We start from the raw sequence: 22,079 nt of genomic DNA, 5'->3' as shown, positions 1-22,079 counted from the left end.
GACAAGAACAACATCCTGGATGCCCAGACAGCCTTCGTGTCTTTGGCCTTGTTCAACATCCTCCGGTTTCCCCTGAACATTCTCCCCATGGTCATCAGCAGCATTGTGCAGGTACAGGGGGAAGCTGGGGCGACTTCCAAGAGGGGGCCTTGGGGTTCTAGGCCACAAAAGCATGGAAGTGCCCCTGAGCGCAGCCTCTAGATCACACTCCAGATCGGGCTTCATGAGGCCCGGACCAAGGCTGCCATGCTTTTGTCTGGTCATGCCCGAAAGAAAGAAAATGCATTTGACTTCTTGACAGAGAATTTGCACTTGATTATATGAATCAAGTTTAATGCAGCAAGGCTTTCCCATGCTCTGGAAGAATCTGTTCTCTTCTATTCCTCCGCCATTCCTATCCTTTTTTTCAAAAATGTAGCTCTTCTCTGACTTGATTGATTTTACAACCCACTGATAGGTCTTGACCACCCACGCTTTGAGAAACCCCAACCTTACAGCCAGGTGCAGTGGCTCACGCCTGTAATCCTACCACTTTGGGAGGCTGAGGTGGGTAGATCACCTGAGGTCAAGAGTTCGAGACCAGCCTGGCCAACATGGTGCAACCTCATCTCTCCTAAAAATACAAAAATTAGCCACGTGTGGTGGTGGGTCCCTGTAATCTCAACTACTCGGATGGCCGAGGCAGGAGAATTGCTTGAGCCCAGGAGGAAGAGGTTGCAGTGAGCCAAGATTGTGCCATTGCACTCCAGTCTGGGTGACACAACAAAAACTCCGTCTCAAAATAAAAAAAAAAAAGAAAAACCCCAACCTTACGACCAGGCATGGTGGCAGATGCCTGTAATCCCAGCACTTTGGGAGGCCAAGGCAGGTGGATCTCTTAAGCCCAGGAGTTTGAGACTAGCCTGGGCAATATGGTAAAACCCTGTCTGTACAAAAAAAAAAAAAAAAATCTATCTATCTATCTATCTATCTATCTATCTATCTATCTATCTATCTATCTATTCTATCTAATCTATCTATCCTATCTAATCTATCTATCTAATCTATCTATCTATCTATCTATCTATCTATCTATCTATCCTATCTAATCTATCTATCCTATCTAATCTATCTATCTATCTATCTATCTATCTATCTATCTATCTATCTATCTATCTATCTATCTCTTATTTGAAAATTAGCCAGGCATGGTGGTGTGCCCCTGTACTCCCAGCTACTCAGGAGGCTGAGGTGGGAGGATCAGCTGAGCTGGGGAAGATGAGGCTGCAGGGAGTCATAGTCACACGACTACACTCCAGCCTGGGTGAGGGGAGTAAGACCCTGTTTTTTTTTTGTTGTTTTTTTTTTAACAAAAAACAATGTAGACCTTGTAGAATCTCTAAAATTCCTGCCATTGACTGTGTAAGGAGGGGTGGCTTTCTGTTTTGTCATACTTGGGCACTGTTGGAAGCTCCTGTCACTTTTCTGCACTATTTTAACGTTCTTTTTCCGAGCATTGCAAACACCCATTTTGAAAACTCCATTTTAACTACATAGACAAATCAACCTTAAAATTTGGTAGTACAACGCTGATTGCAGGGTTTGTCAAAAACAAAAAAATCCATTTTATTATGAAAAATGTCAAGTGTACACAGAAGTAGAATAGCTTAAAGCTTGTAAGCTGGTATTAAAAAAAAAAGAAAAAAAGAAAAAGAAAAAAAGCCAGACATGATGGCTCACACCTGCAATCCCAGCACTTTGGGAGACCAAGGCAGGTGGATCACCTGAGGTCCGGAGTTTGAGACCAGCCTGGCCAGCATGGGGAAACCCTGTCTCTACTAAAAATACAAAAATTAGCCAGATGTGGTGGTGGGTGCCTGTAATCCCAGCTAATCTGGAGGCTGAGGCACAAGAATCGCTTGAACCCGGGAGGTGGAGGTTGCAGTGAGCCGAGATTGTGCCACTGCACTCCAGCCTGGGCGACTGAGTGAGACTCAGTCTCCAAAAAAGGAAATAATACAACATGAACCCTATGTACACATCACTCAGTTTCAACATCAGCATTTTTTGGCTGGGCACAGTGGCTCATGCCTGTAATCCCAGCACTGTGGGAGGCCGAGGTGATAGGATTGCTTCAGCCTAGGAGTTCAAAAATCAGCCTAGGCAACATAATGAGATCCCTACTCTACAAAAAACAACAAAATGGGTGTGGGGTGCACGCCTGCAGTGGCTACATGGGAGGCTGAGGCAGAAGGATCACTTGAGCCTAGGAGTTTGAGGCTGCAGTGAGTTATGTTTGCACCACTCTACTCCAGCCTGGGCAACAGAGCTAGACTCTGTCTCAAATAAAGAAACCAAGGCTGGGCGCAGTGGCTCACACCTGTAATCCCGGCACTTTGGGAGGCCGAGGTGGGCGGATCACGAGGTCAGGAGATCGAGACCATCCTGGCTAACACTGTGAAACCCCGTCTCTGCTAAAAATACAAAAAAATTAGCCAGGCGTGGTGGCAGGCGCCTGTAATCCCAGCTACTCGGGAGGCTGAGGTAGGAGAATGGTGTGAACCCAGGAGGCGGAGCTTGCAGTGAGCCTAGATTGTGCCACTGCACTCCAGCCTGGGTGACAGAGCGAGATTCTGTCTCAAAAACAAAAAAACCCAAAACATTTTGCCACAGTTGATTTATCTCATCCTTTTTCAGTATCCCCCTTGTCCCTCTTTCCCTTCATTTGTTTTTAATGCTAAACTCTGCTATCTATCCCTTCATTCTTTCCTTTTTTTGCCAAATAATTTTAAAGCAAATCTCAGACCCCTTACATTCTACCCACAAATACTTCAGCATGCATTTCTTCCTACATAATATAACACCGTCATCATGTCTAAGCAAACTAACAATAAGTTTTTACAATAATAGCCCATATCCAAGTTTTCTGGAGTATCTCAGAAATACCTGTCCCATTGGGCTGTTTGAATTGGCTCTGTTGTATTTGCTATTATGTTTCCAGAGTCCCTTTTCCACTAGGCCTCTGCCCTTTTCTTCTTTTATTTTTATTTGTATTTATTTATTTTTTGAGATGGAGCCTCACTCTGTCACCCAGGCTGCAGTGCAGTGGCATGATCTTGGCTCACTGCAACCTCCGCCTTCCCAGGTTCGAGTGATTTTTCTGCCTCAGCCTCCCAAGTAGCTGGGATTGCAGGTGCGTGCCACCATGCCAGGCTGATTTTATATATATATATATATATATATATATATAATTTTTTTTTTTTTTTTTTTTTTTTTTTTTTAGCAGAGGCGGGGTTTCACCATGGTGGCCAGGCTGGTCTCAAACTCCTGACCTCAAGTGATCTGCCTGCCTCAGCCTTCCAAAGTGCTGGGATTACAGGTTTGAGCTACCACGCCCAGTCATTTGCCCATTTTTTCTGAAATACCTTTTGTGGGCTTTTAAAACAAAGCAGAACCAAAACCTGTTTCTTTTTTGTTTTTTGTTTTGTTTTGTTTAATTCTAAAGTATACACTGGTTCTAAGAAATGTGGGACCTTCAGAAATAAGGGAGGGCGTGTGCACCTCCACACCCAGGGAAACCCTTGAAAGTTAACCGTGGTTGGTTTTGCAAAAATGCTTTTTAAAAATAACTCTCCCCTGCCATTGCTCTCTGCATAGGCGAGTGTCTCCCTCAAACGCCTGAGGATCCTTTCTCCCATGAGGAGCTGGAACCTGACAGCATCGAGCGACGGCCTGTCAAAGACGGTATGTGTGTGTTCGGTCCTGGTTTCTGGAAGTGGCCGCCTTCCCATCTCTCCACTGGGTCCTCCCTACTTGCATTTCTTTGCCTTGGCTGCCCTCAGGTTTGACTCTGCCCAGCCGCTTGTCTGCAAGACCCCGGGGGACATGGGTTCTGCAGAGCCAGTAGAAGGGAAGGGAAGCCTGGCCTCCTGGGCTTCTGTCCTGTCTTAGACTTCCCAGGAGGGTGAACTTGCACTTGCATTTTTGTTTTCTTGCTGAGGGACAGCAGCTGCTTGAGGCTTCCCCCTGAGAGTCACTTTCCAAGGCTTTGACCTTGATTCTATTCTGGGCTAAATGAGGACTCTGGAGGCTGGCCAGCCTCCACCACCCACAAGCTGTGTAGACTTAGGTCCGAACCTCAGTTTTGTCTAGATAAGGGAAACAAAAGTACCTTTCTTTGGCCGAGTGTTACTTGGATTTTTGTTTGTTTGTTTGTTTTGAGACAGGGTCTCATTCCATCACCCAGGCTGGAGTGCAGTGGCGCAGTCACAGCTGTAACTGCAGCCTTGATTTCGCGGGCTCAGGTGATCCTCTGACCTTAGCCTCCCAAGTAGCTGGAACTACAGGCACACACAGCACCATACTTGGATAATTTTTTGGTATGTTTTGTAGAGACAGGGTTTCGCCATGTTGTCCAGGCCAGTCTCGAACTCCTCAGCTCAAGCAATCCACCTGCCTCAGCCTCCCAAAGTGCTGGGCTTATAGGCATGAGCCACTTCTCCTGGCCTTTTTTTTTTCCCCAATATTAAACTTTTTTATTTGGAGAGACAAGGTCTTGCTTTGTCCCTCAAGTTGATCTTGAACTCCTGGGCTCAAGGATCCCTCTGCCTCAGCCTCCCAAAGTGCTGAGATGACAGATGTGAGCCACTACACCTGGCCATGCATTTTTATTGGCAGATTTGTTTGTTTTGTAGCTTGTTAATTTATCGTTTCCCAGCCCATCCCCCTGAGCCAGGGATGTTGTTTGTAACCATCTCTCTAGGCATTTAATAATAAATATTAGGCCGGGCACAGTGGCTCACGCCTGTAATCCCAGCACTTTGGGGAGCTGAGGCAGGTGGATCACTTGAGGTCAGGAGTTCGAGACCAGCCTGGCCAACATGGTGAAACCCCGTCTCTACTGAAAATACAAAAATTAGCTGGACATGGTGTTGGGCACCTGTAATCCCAACTACTCGGGAGGCTGAGGCAGGAGAATCACTTGAATCCAGGAGGCGGAGGTTGCAGTGAGCCGAGATCACGCCACTGCACTCCAGCCAGGGCAACAGAGAGAGACTCCATCTCAAAATAATAATAATAATAATAATAATAAATATTAATGGCAGTAAGTGCAGTGACACGTTCACTTATAAAGCCCCTGTCATGCACATTCTGTTCCAAGGATGTCAGTGTCCCAACTTGTCCATTACTCACCGTGGCACCCCTGGAGGAGAGTGGTGGAAACCCCCATTTTCCAGATGAAGAAAGTGGTCTCTGAAACTTGCCTGAGATTGCACAGCTGATCAAAAGAAGAACCAGCATTCACACCCACAGCCCGTCGGTAGAGTCCATGCTCTTCCTGGCCATAGGGTGTTGCCTCACTGAGATTTACTGAGCACCTACTATGTGCCAAGCATTGTGGGAAGTGCTCTGTGTGCACTACCTCATAGACACCCCACCACAGCCCTCTGAAGTTGATTGCATGATTGTCAGCCGTATTTTACAGATGAAAAAGTGAGGCACAGGCTGGGTGCAATGGCTCGTACCTATAATCCTAGTACTTTGGGAGGCCAAGGCTGGAGGATTGCTTGAGGCCAGGAGTTTGAGACCACCTTGGGTAATGTAGTGAGACCTCATCTCTACAAAAATTAAAAAATTCACCAGGCATGGTGGTGCACCTGTAGTCCTAGTTACTTGAGAGGCTGAGGCAGGAGTTACTGGCAGAGCCCAGGAGTTCAAGGCTATAGTGAGCTGTGATCGTGCCACTGTACTCCAGCTTGGGCATCAGAGTGAGACCCTATCTCAAAAAAAAAAAAAAAAAAAAGGCACAGAGAAGTTAAGTAACTTGCCTGTGGCTACCCAGCTATGAAGTGGTAGCCCCAGGATTCAAACCCATACAGTCTGGCTCCAGAGTCCAATGAATGTGGTCAGAAGATTGAATGTGTGTAAATGTCGGTTATACCGCAAGAGCTGTGTCTTGCACCTCGCAGGGGCTCTAAAGTCTTGCACTAAAGTATCTTTAGTGGCACCTAAAATGTTCGACACGTTTGACACAGCACCTGGTGCATAGAAGATGCCAAACAGATCGTGGGAGTTGACACATCTCTGGTCTGAGCGAGACGGTCTCAGCATCTTCAGCTCAGCCCCCTGGTGTGGGGTTTCTTATCCTGGGTGCTACTGACATCTGGAGACACATTGTTCTTTGTGGTTGGGGACTGTCCTGTACACTGTGGGATGTTGAGCAGCAACCCTGGACTCTACCCATTAGATACAGTAGTACCCACCCCAATTTTGGCAACCGAAAATGGCTCCAGACATCGCCAGATGTGCCTTGAGGGGCACAGTTGCCTCCAGTTGAGAACCGTGGCCCAAGTGGATGCTGCCTCCCAACACCCCTGGGCTGTGGTCATCTGGTTTCTGCTGTCCCAGTGTCCCGCATCCCCTCACATCATAAGGGAATGATTCCATCTACTCTGGGGTCAAATTTCTCTGCTAAACACAGGCTGAAATTTGAGGTGGCCGGCGGTGGGCGGGGGGTGGTTTCTTGCTACTGAAGTTGTTGTTCACAGCTCAGTGCAAGCATCAGGAAACCCCTAGGCCCCTGGGTGCCGCCCACACCCCAGCCCCTCCTTCCTGCCCTAATAGTGGCCTCCTAGGTGGTTGGACTTTCTGGAATGTTTAGCACGCTCTAGCCAGTGGGGGCCCCCTTGGCTGCTTCCTGCTCCCAAGCTAACCGTTCTCTGCAACTTCTCTCTCTCTAGTGGCTTTTCTTAAATTCCTTAAATAGCAACTCCCAGTTTCCTCATTCCATGTCCACTCTTTTAGAAGAGCTGAGGGAGAAAGTTAATTCCTCTGTCTGTAGGCTTTTTGTTTCTTTGATGCATGGAGGAAGTTATTTCTTCATTCGACAACTTAAACAAAAAATATTCCTGTATTAGCTCCAGATGGTCTTAAGGTGGCTTATAATTCAGAGAGTTGCTTTTCTGTTTTTTTCTTTTTCATTTTTCTTTTCTTTTTTTTTGAGACAGAGTCTCACTCTATTGCCCAGGCTGGAGTGCAGTGGCACGATCTTGGCTCTCTGCAACCTCTGCCTTGGTTTCAAGCGATTCTCGTGTCTCAGACTCCTGAGTAGCTGTGACTACAGGCATGCACCACCACACCTGGCTAATTTTTGTATTTTTAGTAGAGATGAGGTTTCACCATGTTGGCCAGGCTGGTCTTGAACTTCTGACATGAGGTGATCTGCCCGCCTCGGTCTCCCAAAGTGTTGGGATTACAGGCATGAGCCCCAGCGCCTGGCCTGCTTTTAAGTGAGAGACATGAAGTAAAAGGAAAATAACGGGAAGAAGAGTAAAAGAAGACAGAGGTGCTAGGAGCCTTAGAAATGTGGAGCTGGCCAGGCGCGATGTCTCATACCTGTAATCCCGGCACTTTGGAAGGCCGAGGCAAGCAGATCACTTGAGGCCAAGAGTTCGAGGCCAGCCTGAGCAACATGTCAAGACCCCATCTCTACAAAAAATACAAAAAAAATTAGCTGGGTGTGGTGGTGCATATTCTGTAGTACCAGTTGCTCAGGAGGCTGAAGTGGGAGAATCGCCTGCGCCTGGGAGATGGAGGTTGCAGTGAGCCGAGATCGCACCACTGCACTCCAGCCTGGGTGCAGAAGCCAGATCCTGTCTCAGAAGAAGACAGAAACATGGAGCCAGTTAACGTGGGCTTTGTCTCCAACACTCTCCCCTCCCCCTTGCCCTCATACCACACTTCCTGTTCCGTATCCTCTTTTTTTGAGTTTATCGTGATGGGTGTTTTAGAAAGATCCACCTGCTGTGATGTGATGTGTGTAGGGTGGTGTGGCTGGGGGAGGAAGACAGAGGACATGGGGAGAAGGGTGAACGACCTCCCTTTGAACCTCAAGGAGGGCCCAGCGGTCTGATGCAGGCCACCCCAGTGGAGAGAGGTTTGCATGTGGACGCCAGCTGTTTCCCACTGACCTTGGCCACTGCTCGGCCCTCCCAGCTGGAGCTGCCCCGAACCTGCCTGAGAAGGGCCAGGGCGTCGAGAGCACTGAGTAATTCTTGTGGGGCCCCCGCCTCTGCAATCATCTCCCAAGATGATTGTCCAGATGGTGCAACCTCATCGTACAAGGACAAAGCTTCTTGCAGTTTCTTTCTCCTTTCTGGGTCTGGGGCTGCCTCCAAAACTGCAGGTTGAGTTTCTTCTTTCAGAACCCGTGGCTGATGTCACCAGATCATAATGCCTAGCGCCATTCGTGTCAAGCATCTGGGGTTGAGCCACTCAAGCAGAGGAAGAGAGCGTTCTGTTCATGTGGAGTCCCACAGCTCAGCCTGTGCCTGACGTGTTGTCTCTGTGCTTTGTAGGCGGGGGCACGAACAGCATCACCGTGAGGAACGCCACATTCACCTGGGCCAAGGGCGACCCTCCCACGCTGAATGGGTAAGCCGGGATGTGGACACACGTGAGGGCATGGAGAGAGCCACAGGGCTTTTGTCAAACGTGGATTCGAATTCCCACCATGCTCCCCCTCTGTGACCTTGAATAACTCACTTTGCCCTTATAAGACTTAGCTTACCCATCTGGAAAATGGGTGCAGATAACACCTGCTTAGGCTGTCGTGAGAAGCAGACACAGAGATGCCTAGCACAGAGGGTTCCTTGTGATTGTAAGTCACAGCAGCCTTGGACAGCTAGACTTAGACAATACAGGAGATTCTTGGCTTGCATAACTGGGAAGTTCTACTTTCAGGTACGGTGTGATCCAGGGACTCTGCCCTCAGAACTTTCTTCATATTTTCTTTGTTTCACTTTCTCCTGGTCTGCTTTATCCTCATGCATCCTCTCCCTTTGTGATGGCAGATGGTCCCAACTGCTGCCACTGTGTATCCCACTGTTAGGAGAACTGCCTGCTTCTTACTGACCCATAATGGGGTCCTGTGCCCTCTGTGAGGCAATCACTATGCCTTCACGCACTGAGTGTGCTGATTGGCCAGTCTCAGTCAGAGGCTGCAATGCTGCTGAACTCCAGTGCCCCTCAGCTGCCCACCTCACCCTTTCTTGCCAGCTTTCTACCTGGCACCCCACACCCTACAGTCCTTAGCTTTCCAAAGCACATGATGTCTAGGAAATTGACCTTATCCCCAGGCAACTTGTCAAGCACCTCTCATTTTTTTCTGACCAGAGGCCTTGATCAACAGCTTTTTATGTCCCCTTAAGGAATCCGCAAAACACGGGGGCAGTGCGACCCTTTTAGAGGTTTAGCTCATGCCTGGGTAGCCAAATCACTGCTGTATTTTATCATGTAGGAGACAAACTCTCCAGAGAAAAGAATCTGTAGAAAGCCTGCATTGAAAATTCATGGGAGTACTGCATGTTTAGCAAGTTCTTCCTTATGTCTAGGTTAAATCCTGCCTGCTTCAATTGTAGCTCTTCTGTCTTGTTGAGCTCCACAACTACTCTGTATCTGTGTCCCTTTCCTGACCCAATGGTTTTCCTGTTCCAGTTACCTTCCCCCATGAGCCCCCAGAACCTTTCTCTAACCCTCTTCTCTCATCGGCCTGTAAGAATGTTTCAGTCTCACGTGGACAGTGACAGGTGCTGTCTCACTGGGCTTCCTGCCCACTCAGGCCCCATAATCCATTCCCCTCCCAGCACAGGAACAAAAAGCCTGATGAGTGTCACCATGCAGCAGTGTCATAAGAATGAAACAATCAGTGACAGCAACAACTATCGGCATTTCCACTAATACTCTGAAATCAGAAAGGCGGCAGTTAAAAAGCACAGAATCCCAGCACTTTGGGAGGCCAAGGTGGGCACATCACCTGCAGTCCAAAGTCTGAGACCAGCCTGGCCAACATGGTGAAACCCTGTCACTACTAAAAATAAAAAAATTAGCTGGGCATGCTGGTGCATGCCTGTAATCCCAGCACTTTGGGAGGCTGGGGCAGGCAGATCACTGGAGGTCAGCAGTTCGAGACCAGCCTGGCCAACACGGGGAAACCTCATCTGTACTAAAAATACAAAAATTAGCTGGATGTGGTGGCACTTGCCTATAATCCCAGCTACTTGGGAGGCTGAGGCACAAGAATCACTTGAACCTAGGAGGCACAGGTTTCAGTGAGCCAAGATCAAGCCACTGTACTCCAGCCTGGGCCATAGAGCGAGACTCTGTCTCAAAAAAATAAATAAATACTTAAGTAACCAAATACAGGTAAATAAAAGCACATTCCATATAAGTGAGTCCAGCAAAGTCTTGGATGTGCCCTCCCTTCCCTGGGAGGATGGAAACCCTTCTCTGGCTGTGCCCTCGGCAGTGGGAGTGGCCTGGGTTTGACCTGCCCCATTGACAGCTGGTCTTGCTGGGAGAATGCTGAGCTTATTTTATTTTGCTTTCTGCTGTTTGTTAAAGGATGATTTCAATAGAGACATCTTCCTGAAATTCAACTCAAGATTTATTCATGTCCATTTCCCTTTTCAACCCTTTTGTGGCTCCCGGCTGGCAGAGTTCAGGTGTCTTAGCACAGCATCCTTCCAGGGCATCTTTCAAGGTGCTCCCAGGCCTGGCCACTACCCACCTCAGCGCCATCGCATCACTGGTTACACCTTGTGCCTTCACCCCTTTACACCTTTCTCCGGCTCTCCCCATGTTTCCGTGTCTGGGACACGCCTGCTTTTCTGTCAGAGTTTTTTTTTTGTTTTTTTGTTTTTTGTTTTTTTTGCGAGACAGAGTCTCACGTTCTTGCCTAGGCTGGAGTGCAGTAGCACCATCTCGGCTCACTGTAACCTCCGCCTCTTGGGTTCAAGCGATTCTTGTGCCTCAGCCTCCTGAGTAGCTGGGATCACAGGCCCCTGCCACCGTGCCTGGCTGATTTTTATATTTTTAGTAGAAACAGGGTTTCACCATGTTGGCCAGGCTGGTCTCGAGCTCCTGACCTCGTGATCCGCCCGCCTTGGCCTCCCAAAGTGCTGGGATTACCAGCACTAGCATGAGCTACCATGCCCGGCTCCAGTTTGTCTTGAGGTGTCCTCTCCTTTCAGACCTTGCCTCATGCCCCCAGTGAAGTTTCTGCTCCTCTGAGGGGCAAAAACCGTTCCAGAAGCCCAATGTGACAGGATCCCTCAGGTTGCTCCCTGCTTCTCTTCTCTAAGGGACACCTGTCACCTGCCTCCCACCTGGAGGCCCCCTGAGAGAGGTCACTGAACTGAACTCAGCAGTAGAAATGGAAGGAATGTTGAGGCCTTCAGTGTTTAGTGCGGCCTTGCCTTCTGTCTGTCTTTCTCTTTCTCTACTTGGGGTAAATTGAGGCTCAGTGGCCGGGGCATTAGCCCGGCAGGCCTCATTCAGCGCGGCTGAGCCAGGTGTGTTGTGTCGTTTCAGCATCACCTTCTCCATCCCGGAAGGTGCCTTGGTGGCCGTGGTGGGCCAGGTGGGCTGCGGAAAGTCGTCCCTGCTCTCAGCCCTCTTGGCCGAGATGGACAAAGTGGAGGGGCACGTGGCTATCAAGGTAGGATGAGGACCAGCGGGGAGGGGCAGTGGGGAAGCTGGTGGTCTGAGGAAAAGCTCAGAATGATGCTGTTTCTTTTGACTGTCCCTGTGCCAGAAGCGAAAGCAGCAACGTCTCTTTTCCTCCTCCTCCTCTATCTTTCTGTCTCTTTCTCTCTCGTTCTTTCTGTTCTGTTCCATGCCATCCTAGAAGGCAGGATTTTGGTATCATTTATTTCCATCTGTCTCCCAGCACTTAAAATAGTGCCCAGTATGTAGTAGGCACTTAATAAATATTTATTTTGTTATTTCCTTATTAAGCTGTTATTTTATTATTATTATTATCATCATTATTATTATTATTATTTTTTTTTTGAGACAGGGTCAGGCTCTATCCCGCAGGCTGGAGTGCAGTGGCGTGATCTCGGCTCACTGCAGCTTCTGTCTCCTGGGTCCAAGCTGTTCTCCTGCCTCAGCCTCCCAAGTAGCTAGGATTACAGGCATGTGCCACCATGCCCAGCTAATTTTTATATTTTTTTAGTAGAGACGGTGTTTTACCATGTTGGCCAGGCTGGTCTCAAAACACCTGACCTCAGGTGATCTGCACACCTCTGTCTCCCAAAGTGCCGGGATTACAGGTGTGAGCCACCTCATCTGGCCACTTAATAAATACTTAGTAGACACATGAAGACTCCCTGGTACGCGCGGCCTGTCTCTCCTTCCCTCGCGTCTCTGCCTGTCACTGAGTGTCTCTTTGTCTGTTTGAGTCTTTTTGGATCGTTCTTTATCTTTCTGGATCTCTCTGGGTATCTCTTCTTATAAATGTAACAAAACAAAAATGTTCATGTGGTTGGAATATTTTCTCAGAACATTTTTTAAAGGGAACAGTTTAAATTTTTAGTGTTGTATTCTTAATATGGGGCTAAAAGAAGACTGCAGTTTTACTGCTTTTAAATACACAGTGTACTTTGAAGTAAGTTGAAATTCCCAAAGAGTGAGCTTAAGAGGCTGCTTTACAAATAAGTCCCACTGGAAATCAACAGCCTTTGTTTGCATTTAGTTCACTCCCCATGAAGGCCTTTTCCTAGTGTAACAATATGTCCCTGGAAGTTTTGCTACCAGCATTTCCAGGAGTGTGGTCTGCAGCCAGCTCATCTTGCAGGACATTCGGGGGGTAAAGAACCCCAGGCTCAAACAAGCGTGGGAAATAACGCATACTCCAGCCTTCTCCCTCTTGGAGACTTATAGTAAACCTTAGCAAATTAAAGGCTCTGACAAGTCCTGCAAGGAGAAAAAAATCTATTAACTGTTTAACCTCATGTTTCCCAGGTGTACTTGTCTGCACCTCTTTAGTGTCTGTGCAACTGCACATTTGTCTCTTGGAATCTGCCTTTGGGAATGTCAAGTTTATGACGTTGTTTGTTGTGGGTTTTTTTTGAGACAGAGTTTTTTTTTGTTGCCCAGGCTGGAGTGCAGTGGTGTGATCTTGACTCACTGCAACCTCTGCCTCCTGGGTTGAACCAATTCTCCTGTCTCAGCCTCTTGAGTAGCTGGGATTATAGGTATCCACCATTACTGCACCGGCTAATTTTTGTATTTTTAGTAAAGACAGGGTTTTACCATGTTTGCCTGGGTAGACTAGAACTCCTAACCTCAGGTGATCTCCCCATCTCGGCTTCCCAAAGTGCTGGGATTACAGGCGTGAGCCACAGCTCCTGGCCTAGTTTATGACATTGTTTTTATTTCAGAGCAAAACCCTTTCTTCGATTATACAATGCCTTTAGAAAGTATACATTGTGGTTGGGTCCAAATTAATGACCTTTAACTGTTGTTTTAAGAAATGTTTTATCATTACTTTCAAGTTCCTGCCATAAAATTAGATGAATGAACCATGAGAGCTAGATTAATGGAAGAAAATTCCAAATCCCGGTGGGATCCACATTGCTTTCTGTTTCCTTAACCCCAGCTTTCTGCTGTCCTGGCACTATTATCATTTCAGGCCAGATGATTATTTTATTATTGGTTGTTTTGCCCAGGTAAGGGGAGTGCTAGAAATGTATATAAAATATTTATCTTTTCCCAAATGTTTTTGTCGGTGTGGTTTGTGTATATTATGTCTGAATTTTCTGTGGGTTCTATGGTAAGGCACCTCTGTTGACGTTTTGGCTTCTTAAAAGTTAGGATATTCAAGTCAGCAGGTTAATTATTTATCTGAGAATTTAGAGTAAGAATGAGGGCACTTGGGACCCGCGGTCAGCTTTGCCCTCTCTAGAATTCCCTTATTCAAGAATCTTCTGGCTGGGCGCAGTGGCTCACACCTGTAATCCCAACACTTTGGGAGGCTGAGGCAGGTCGATCACCTGAGGTCAGGAGTTTGAGACCAGCCTGACCAGCATGGCAAAACACCGTCTCTACTAAAAATACAAAAATTAGCGAGCCTGGTGGTGTGCGCCTTTAGTCCCAGCTACTCAGGAGGCTGAGGAAGGAGAATCCCTTGAGCCCGGAGGCAGAGATTGCAGTGAGCTGAGATCTTGCCACTGTATTCCAGCCTGGGTGACAGCGAGGCTTCGTTTCAAAAAAAAAAAAAAAAAAAAAAATCTTCAGGGGCTCCCCTTGCCCTTCTGAAAAAGCCCATGCTCCCCACCATGTATAGGCCCCCCTGCTGTCCCTGGTATGTTTTCTGCCAGTCGTTCCCTCATAGGATTGATCTATGTTCCTGTCACTCTGGCCTTTCTGTTCCTTGAATGTGCCAAGTACTTTTCACTTCCAGGCCTTCGCATGTGCTATTCCCTCGGACTTGAATGCTCTTCCCTCTTCTCATGAAACTGACTCATTCTTCACTTTTTGGTTCTTGTCTAAACATATGTTTGAGCTGAGCATCGTGGCTCATGCCTATAATCCCAACACTTCAGGAGGCCAAGGCAGGAGGATCGCTTGAGGCCAGCAGTTCGAGACCAGGCTCGGCAACATGGCGAGATTTTGTTTCTACAAACATAATAAATAGATAGAGAATTTTTTTTTAACTACCTCAGCATTTTCATTAGCAAAATACACAAAACAAACATCCTTACTGTAGCCTTCATTCTCATGCTGTTTGTGATACCTGACATATGGAAATAAAAGTAAACCTTTGAAATGGATGCTTTGATATAGGAGTCTTTGCTTCAATTTTTAGCAAGGATATTTCCTCAAGGGTCCTTCCTGGATGTGCCAAACTAGGTCAGTCTTTTATTTTTAATTTTTTTGAGACAGGATCTTGCTCTGTGGTCCAGGCCGGAGTGCAGTGGCACGGTGCAATCTCAGCTCATGGTACCTCCATGTCCTGGGATCAGGTGATCCGCCCACCTCAGCCTGCCAAGTAGCTGGGACTACAGATGCACAGCACCATGCCTGGCTAATTTTTCTTTTTTTTTTTTTTTTAGAGATGGGGTTTCTCTATGTTGCCCAGGCTGGCTTTGAACTCCTGACCTCAAACAGTCTGCCTGCCTCAGCCTCCCAAAGTGCTGGGATTACAGGCATGAGCCACTGCACCTAGTCAAGTCAGACTCTTAAAAGGTGTCATATGTCTTTTTGCATCCACCGTGACTGTAATCAAGTAGTTTTTGGTCATGTCAGGGACTTCCACTGTTTGGAATCAGGGGTTTTGATCACTGCTGTAGGCATTGAGTTAGTAGCTAGCTACTAAGTAAATAACTGTAATCTTATCACTGAGGATATCAACTCTTTCACTCCTGATATTGGAGTCAGTGATTCGCCTGCTATGGGTTCTGACCCTAGCCCTGGCATCTGTTGTCCTTTGTGACTCAGTTTCCCTCTTGCTGAAGCAATAGTTGTGATGAAAATGACTTGTGAAGTGAGGCCCTCCTAGCAGGCAGGTGGGCCAGCTGCTGTCTCACTGATGAGATCTGTCTGTGTGTCTGTCTCACCTCCTTCTCCATTTGCAATTTAGGGCTCCGTGGCCTATGTGCCACAACAGGCCTGGATTCAGAATGATTCTCTCCAAGAAAACATCCTTTTTGGATGTCAGCTGGAGGAACCATATTACAGGTCCGTGATACAGGCCTGTGCCCTCCTCCCAGACCTGGAAATCCTGCCGAGCGGGGATCGGACAGAGATTGGCGAGAAGGTCAGTATAGTTTCGATGTTGGCCCCTGAATCCGTCAGCTGTTGCTGGGTAACAAACACTCTCACAATTTCAGTGGTCTGTGAGTGTACTGCAATCAGCTGACCCGGCAGGGCTCAGCTGGGCGGCTTTGCTGCGCTCTGCAGGCCCGCTGAGCTTGGGTCTAGGCTGTGGGTGTGGCTCAGGTCTCCCTTACAGAGCTTTTGCTGGGGACCAGGGTGAGTGGTCCACAGCTTTCCAAAGGGGGGCTCTTCTCATGGTGGCAGCAGAGGCCCAAGATAGGCCCCCCAAAAAGCATGCAATGTCCCTTAAAGTACAATGTCCCTTCTACTCACAAAGCAAGTCACTTGGCTGAGCTCAAAGGCAAGGGACCAAGAAGGAAGTACATGCTACCTTTGTGGTCACATGACTGCAGAGTCACATGACAGAGGGCATGCTGTTGGGAGGAGGGGAGTCAATGATTCAGATGTTCACAGTCCCTGTCAAGATAGCCATAATACTGAAAATAGCACAATAGCTAACACTTAGCATTTTCTCTTTCTTTTCTTTCTATTTATTTATTTATTTTTGAGATGAAGTCTTGCTCTGTTGCCCAGGCTGGAGTGCAGTGGCGCGAACTCAGCTCACTGCAACCTCTGCCTCCCGGGTTCAAGTGATTCTCCTGCCTCAGCCTCCTGAGTGGCTGGAATTACAGGTGCATATCACCACACTCGGCTAATTTTTGTATTTTTAGTTGAGGCGGGGTTTCACCATGTTGGCCAGGTTGGTCTCTAACTCCTGACCTCAAGTGATCTGCTGGCCTCAGCCTCTCAAAGTTCTTTTTTTTATTTGAGATGGAGTCTCTCTCTGTCACCCAGGCTAGAGTGTAGTGGCAGAATCTTGGCTCGTTGCAACCTCCGCCTCCTGAGTTCAAGTGATTCTCCTCCCTCAGCCTCTTGAGTACTTGGGACTACAGGCCCCTGCCACCATGCCCGGCTAATTTCTGTAATTTTCGTAGAGATGGGATTTCACTGTGTTGGCCATGCTGATTGTGAACTCCTGGCCTCAGGTTATCTGCCCGCCTCTGCCTCTCAAAATGCTGGGATTACAGATGTTAACCACCTTGCCTGACCTATAACTTGAGTATTCTCCATATGCCGGGAACTATGCTAAACATTTTACACATAATTCTTCCTCACAGCAAGCCCATGGGTGGAATTTGTTGTTATAACTAGGTAATCATTGAGGAAAAGGAGGCACAGAGAGGCCAAGTGACTTGCCTGAGGCCACACAGCCACAGAGCTGCAGAGAGCATGGTTCCTGTGTCCGTCCATGTTCTTACCTGCTCATTTCGTCATCTCTAAAAGGGCCATTCTCTGTGCCTCTCACCACTGCAGAACCTCCCTCCTGCTGTGCTCCATCCCCCCCCAGGTTTTCCTGCTGTTCCTCAGCAACCCCCAGCCCCTGCCCACCTCCACACCTTGGTCTGAGCCTTCTACGCCTGGGGTGCCTCCCCTGCTGCTTGCCTGGCCACTTTGCTCTGGCACCCCATGGTGGTCGTCTGGTGTGTCCCCTCTTGGAAGACCAGGAGTGAAAAGCACCGGCCCATTTCTGTTTTTAGTTACAAGCCAGGGGCTCCGTTGGCTTTCTTACTTGGTGAATGATGTTTAAAAATTGAGGTAAGTCTGCAGCTCCTTGGAAATAAAAAAATAAATAAATAAATAAAAATTATTGGCCAGGTGCAGTAGCTCACGCCTATAATCCCAGCACTTTGGGAGACCAAGGGGAGAGGATTGCCTGAGGTCAGGAGTTCGAGACCAGCCTGGGCAACATGGTGAAAACCCATCTCTACTAAAAATACAAAAAGTTGCCAGGCATGGTGCAGTGCACCTGTGATCCCAGCCACTTAGGGGGCTGAGGTAAGAGGATTGCTTAAACCTGGGAGGCGGAGATTACAGTGAGCCGAGATTGTGCCACTGCACTCCAGCCTGGGCGACAGAGTGAGATTCTGTCTCCAAAAACAAAAAGAAGGCACCTGGCTGCCAGGACCGCACCTCAGTGCATTGGAGTCAGGGCAGGCATCTCAGGAGGGGCTGGGCAGTAACCTGTGATTTCCAGCCAAATAGGGAAATGACGTTGGCTTATCTGTCATGGTGGGAGCTGGCGCTGCTGCTGGTCCATGCATTGTCCTTCCTCCTGGTGACTGGGATGTGGGCTGGATTTCAGCATCCCCAGGCTGGAGCCTTGCTTCACCTATATGTGGCTTTGCCGGACAGTGACAGATCCAGAGTAAGCTGGCAAACACGGCAGCTGTCACCAGCAGCAGCAGTAACAATAATATGACCATGTCCACCAGCGCCTTCCATGAGATTAAGAGATCAGGGCCTTCCCACTGGCCAACATGATTTGGTGCCGTCAGCCACCCTTCGCTGAGCTCTCGCTGTGCCCCAGGTGCCCTGCTCAGCACCCCACGGGAGACACAGGTTTTGTCTTTTGCCCAGTTGACAGGTGGGGCTAAACCCTGTGCCTGTGATCCCATCCTTGGTGGTGGTGGAGCTGGGGCCTGGCTCCAGGTTTGTGCAGGCATGACCTCATGCCTTCAGCATCAAACTTAAAGAAGAGGAGGCGGGTGCAGCTCTGCAGGGCCTTCACCCTGGACCTGCTGTGTCCTGAGCAGGCTCTGTGCCTTTGTTTCTTTCTTTTTTAAAGAGAAAGGGTCTCATTCTGTCACCCAGGCTGGAGTGCAGAGGCCCAGCCGTGGCTCACTGCAGCCTCAAACTCCTGGGCTCAAGCCATCTTCCCACTCAGCCTCCTGAATAGCTGGAACTACAGGTGCACACCACCAGGCTTGGCTAATTTTTTTTTTTTTTTTTTTTTTTGTAGAGACGGTCTCCCTGTATTGCTCAGGCTGGTCTCAAATCCCTGGCCTCAAGCAATCCTTCCGCCTCGGCCTCCCAAAGTACTGGGATCACACCACACTCGGCCTGCTTCTACGTATCCTGAGTCTCAAACCCCCTCCTGTGCATGTCTCTCCCCAGGGCGTGAACCTGTCTGGGGGCCAGAAGCAGCGCGTGAGCCTGGCCCGGGCCGTGTACTGCAATGCTGACGTTTACCTCTTCGATGATCCCCTCTCAGCAGTGGATGCCCACGTGGGAAAACACATCTTTGAAAATGTGATTGGCCCCAAGGGGATGCTGAAGAACAAGGTGCCTGCTGGCAGGGCGGGGCTTGGCGTCAGGCTGTCTCGCCCTTTGGTTAAGTCGGAACATGTCCCCTTTAGGAGTCCTTTACTTTCTCTGGCTTTCTTTGTTTTTAATTGGACTTTAAAGAACACATTTCTCATGCTTCTCTTGGAAGCCTTCCTAAGACAGCCGTCTTGTACTTTTCTTTATAGGGGTAAGTCCTCCGCGCAGAGTTAAATTCATTGCCTCTGCATGGCCAAGGGAGGCCTCTCTTCCTGATTAAGTCACAGGGCTGGCTTCTTAGCGGGGAATCCCACCCCAAGATATTGCCTGTGACCTAGCAGGCTGCATTTTCTTACTTGGAGAGGTGGCTGTGGGTGGAGGGGTCGGAAAATTGCCAGAACACCTTAACATGATAGGAAATAGTTCCTGTGTTCTTTTTATAGGGCAGTTGTGGTAATGGGTACACACTGGCTCTTTTTTCTCCCCTTGATTTTATTTTATTTTTTTGAGGCAGAGTTTCGCTATTGTTGCCCAGGCTGGAGTGCACTGGCGTGATCTTGGCTCACTGCAACCTCTGCCTCCCGGGTTCAAGCAATTCTCTTGCTTTGGCCTCCCAAGTAGCTGGGATTACAGGTGCCCACCACCACGCCCGGCTAACTTTTTGTATTTTTAGTAGAGTTGAGGTTTCACCATGTTGGCCAGGCTGGTCTCGAACTCCTGACCTCAAGTGATCCACCCACCTGGATCTCCCACAGAGCTGGGATTACAGGCGTGAGCCACCACACCCGGCTGTTTCCCTTGATTTTAAAACTAACACATCCCTATGGGGGGATATAGATTAAGAAAAACCTGAAAAAGAAAAATGGAAGCAGTTACACACATTCCATTGGTTAGAGGTTTTATATTTCTTTCAAGTCTTTTTGCTGTGTGTGTAAACTTTTTAAATAGGGTTATCTTGTTACACGTATATATACAAGAAACATCATGCTACATGACCTCTTGTAATCATTCCCATACATACCACTAACATTCTGTGTGAACATATTTTAAAATAGTACAAAACATTTTTGAAAATTACTAGGTAATACATGCCCATTGTAACAAAATTGAAAAGTACAAGAATATGGATATATTCTTACAATATATGCATCTGTGTGTGTGTGCGTGTGTGTGTGCATGTATATAAACGAAATAAAGCTGGGCATGGCGAGTAATCCCAACACTTTTGGAGGCCTATACCAGTGGATCACCTGAGGTCAGGAGTTCGAGACCAGCCTGGCCAACATGGTGAAACCGTGTTTCTACTAAAAATACAAAAATCAGCCAGGTGTAGTGGTGCATGGCTGTAATCCCAGCTGCTCGAGAAGCTGAGGCAGGAGAATCTCTTGAACCCGGGACATGGAGTTTGCAGTGAGCTGAGATTGCGCCCCTGCACTCTAGCCTGGGTAACAGAGGGAGACTCCGGCTCAGAAAATATATATAAGTAAAGTAAACAAAATAGTCCCTCTTCATCCTGCATCCCTAATCTTTAATTGTTCTCTTAGAGAGCAAGGGTTAGCAAATCTGGCCCACTGCCTGCTTTTCGTATGGCTCTTGAGCTAAGAATGATGTGTATATTTTTAAATAGAAGAAATCTAAACAGGAAGAATATTTTATGACATTTGAAAATGGTATTAAATTTAAATATCAGTGTCCACAAATAAAACTTTATTGGAACATGGCCATTGTATTTTTTCTTCTTTTTTTTTTTTTCCTGGAGCCAGGGTTTTCCTCTGTTGTCCAGGCTGGAGTGCAGTGCCACAATCATGGCCTGGTAGCCTCCAACTCCTCGGCTGAAGCAATCCTCCTGCCTTCTGAGTAGCTCCTGGGACCACAGGCATGCACCACCATGCCTGGCTAATTTATTTTTATTTTTATTTTTTGGTGTGGAGACAGGTCTCACTATGTTTCCCAGGCCGGCTGGGATTACAGGTGTGAGCCACCGCACGTGTCCTGTTCTTTAAAGCATCATCTACAGCTACTTCAACTCGGTAGAGCTGAGTTAGTGCCATGGCGACTGTAAGATCCATAAAGCTGAAAAGATTGACCGTTAGCTGTTTAAGGAAACATATGCTGACTTCTATTAATAGTTTGATGAATGTCTTCCCAAGCTTTCAGATCTGCAGATAAAATGTATGCATGTGCATATTTTGTAGTGATTTTGGGGGTGGCTGACAGCTGGAGTTGTTTTAGAAAAAAATTAAGCCAGGGCTGGGCACGGTAGCTCATGCCTGTAATCCCAGCACATTTGTAAGCCAAGGCGGATGGATCGCTTCAGTTCAGGAGTTCAAGATGAGCCTGGGCAACATGATGAGACCCGTCTTGACAAAAAATACAAAAATTATCCGGGCATGGTGGCACATAGCTGTAGTCCCAGCTACTTGGGAGGCTGAGGCAGGAGAATCGCTTGAACCCAGGAAGCATAGGTTGCGGTGAGCTGAGGTCACACCACTGCACTCCAGCCTGGGTGACAGAGCGAGACCCTATCTCACAAAAAAAAAAAGAAGAAGAAAAAAATTAAGCCATTGGGCCGGGCGCAGCGGCTCACACCTGTGATCCTAAAACTTTGGGAGGTCAAGATGGCAGATTGCCTGAGCTCAAGAGTTTGAGACCAGCCTGGGCAACATGGTGAAACCCCATCTCTACTAAAATACAAAAAAAAAAAGAAAAAAAAGCCACGTGTGGTGGCGGGCGCCTGTAATCCCAGCTACGCGGGAGGCTGAGGCACGGGAATTGCTTGAACCCGGGAGGCAGAGGTTGCAGTGAGCCGAGACCGTGCCACTGCACTCCAGTCTGGACAAAAAAGTGAAACTCTGCCTCAAAAAAAAAAAAAAAAAAAAAAAGCCATTGCATACAAACTTTTGCTGCTGCGCCATCCTTTTATTCCTTTACACACTTGTATGGTTCCCTCCCTACCTCTTGTCATTGAGGTTTTTGTTAAAAAATAACCTTCCCCATCACCTTTGTTAAAACTGTAAAACCTGCATGCTTAGTACACCCGTTCCCCTTTTTGCTGCGTTTTCACCATTCAGCAAGCACTATTCTACTAGTATTCATTTCTCCTGCGGCCCTGGAATCTGGGGCAGGGGTCTTTGTTTCCTTCCCCTTCCCCAGCTTTTAGCTCAGCACCTGAGGTGTGGCAGGCCCTTTGCACATGCATGTTAAAGGACCGTGTGCGCAGGTTCAGCTGCTCCTGAATGCTGTTATCACAGGTGCATGTCCCACCTTCAGACCTGAGTTCTGCCCGCCAGGTGTTCGTCGGCTCATTCCTCCTTTAGTCTTCACTCTGCCAAGCTAGG

The 22,079-nt window shown here is 47.9% G+C and overlaps 1 protein-coding gene across 1 annotated transcript in view; it reads left to right on the top strand.

Moving 5' to 3' along the window:
- The window catches only part of ABCC1 (ATP binding cassette subfamily C member 1), a 104,677-nt gene that overhangs the window by 37,720 nt on the left and 44,878 nt on the right, over positions 1-22,079 (top strand). Inside the window, 7 exon segments of the mRNA XM_058433932.1 lie at positions 1-111; positions 3,637-3,664; positions 3,667-3,723; positions 8,337-8,412; positions 11,350-11,476; positions 15,404-15,580; positions 18,595-18,762. The exon segment at positions 1-111 is cut by the window's left edge and continues 30 nt beyond it. Of these exon segments, the coding sequence (XP_058289915.1) occupies positions 1-111; positions 3,637-3,664; positions 3,667-3,723; positions 8,337-8,412; positions 11,350-11,476; positions 15,404-15,580; positions 18,595-18,762 (744 nt within the window).

Source organism: Hylobates moloch, unplaced genomic scaffold, assembly GCF_009828535.3.
Source record: "Hylobates moloch isolate HMO894 unplaced genomic scaffold, HMol_V3 SCAFFOLD_23, whole genome shotgun sequence".
NCBI lineage: Eukaryota > Metazoa > Chordata > Mammalia > Primates > Hylobatidae > Hylobates > Hylobates moloch.
Note: the sequence above shows the minus strand (reverse complement) of the source record. Positions and strands in the feature narration are given on the sequence as shown.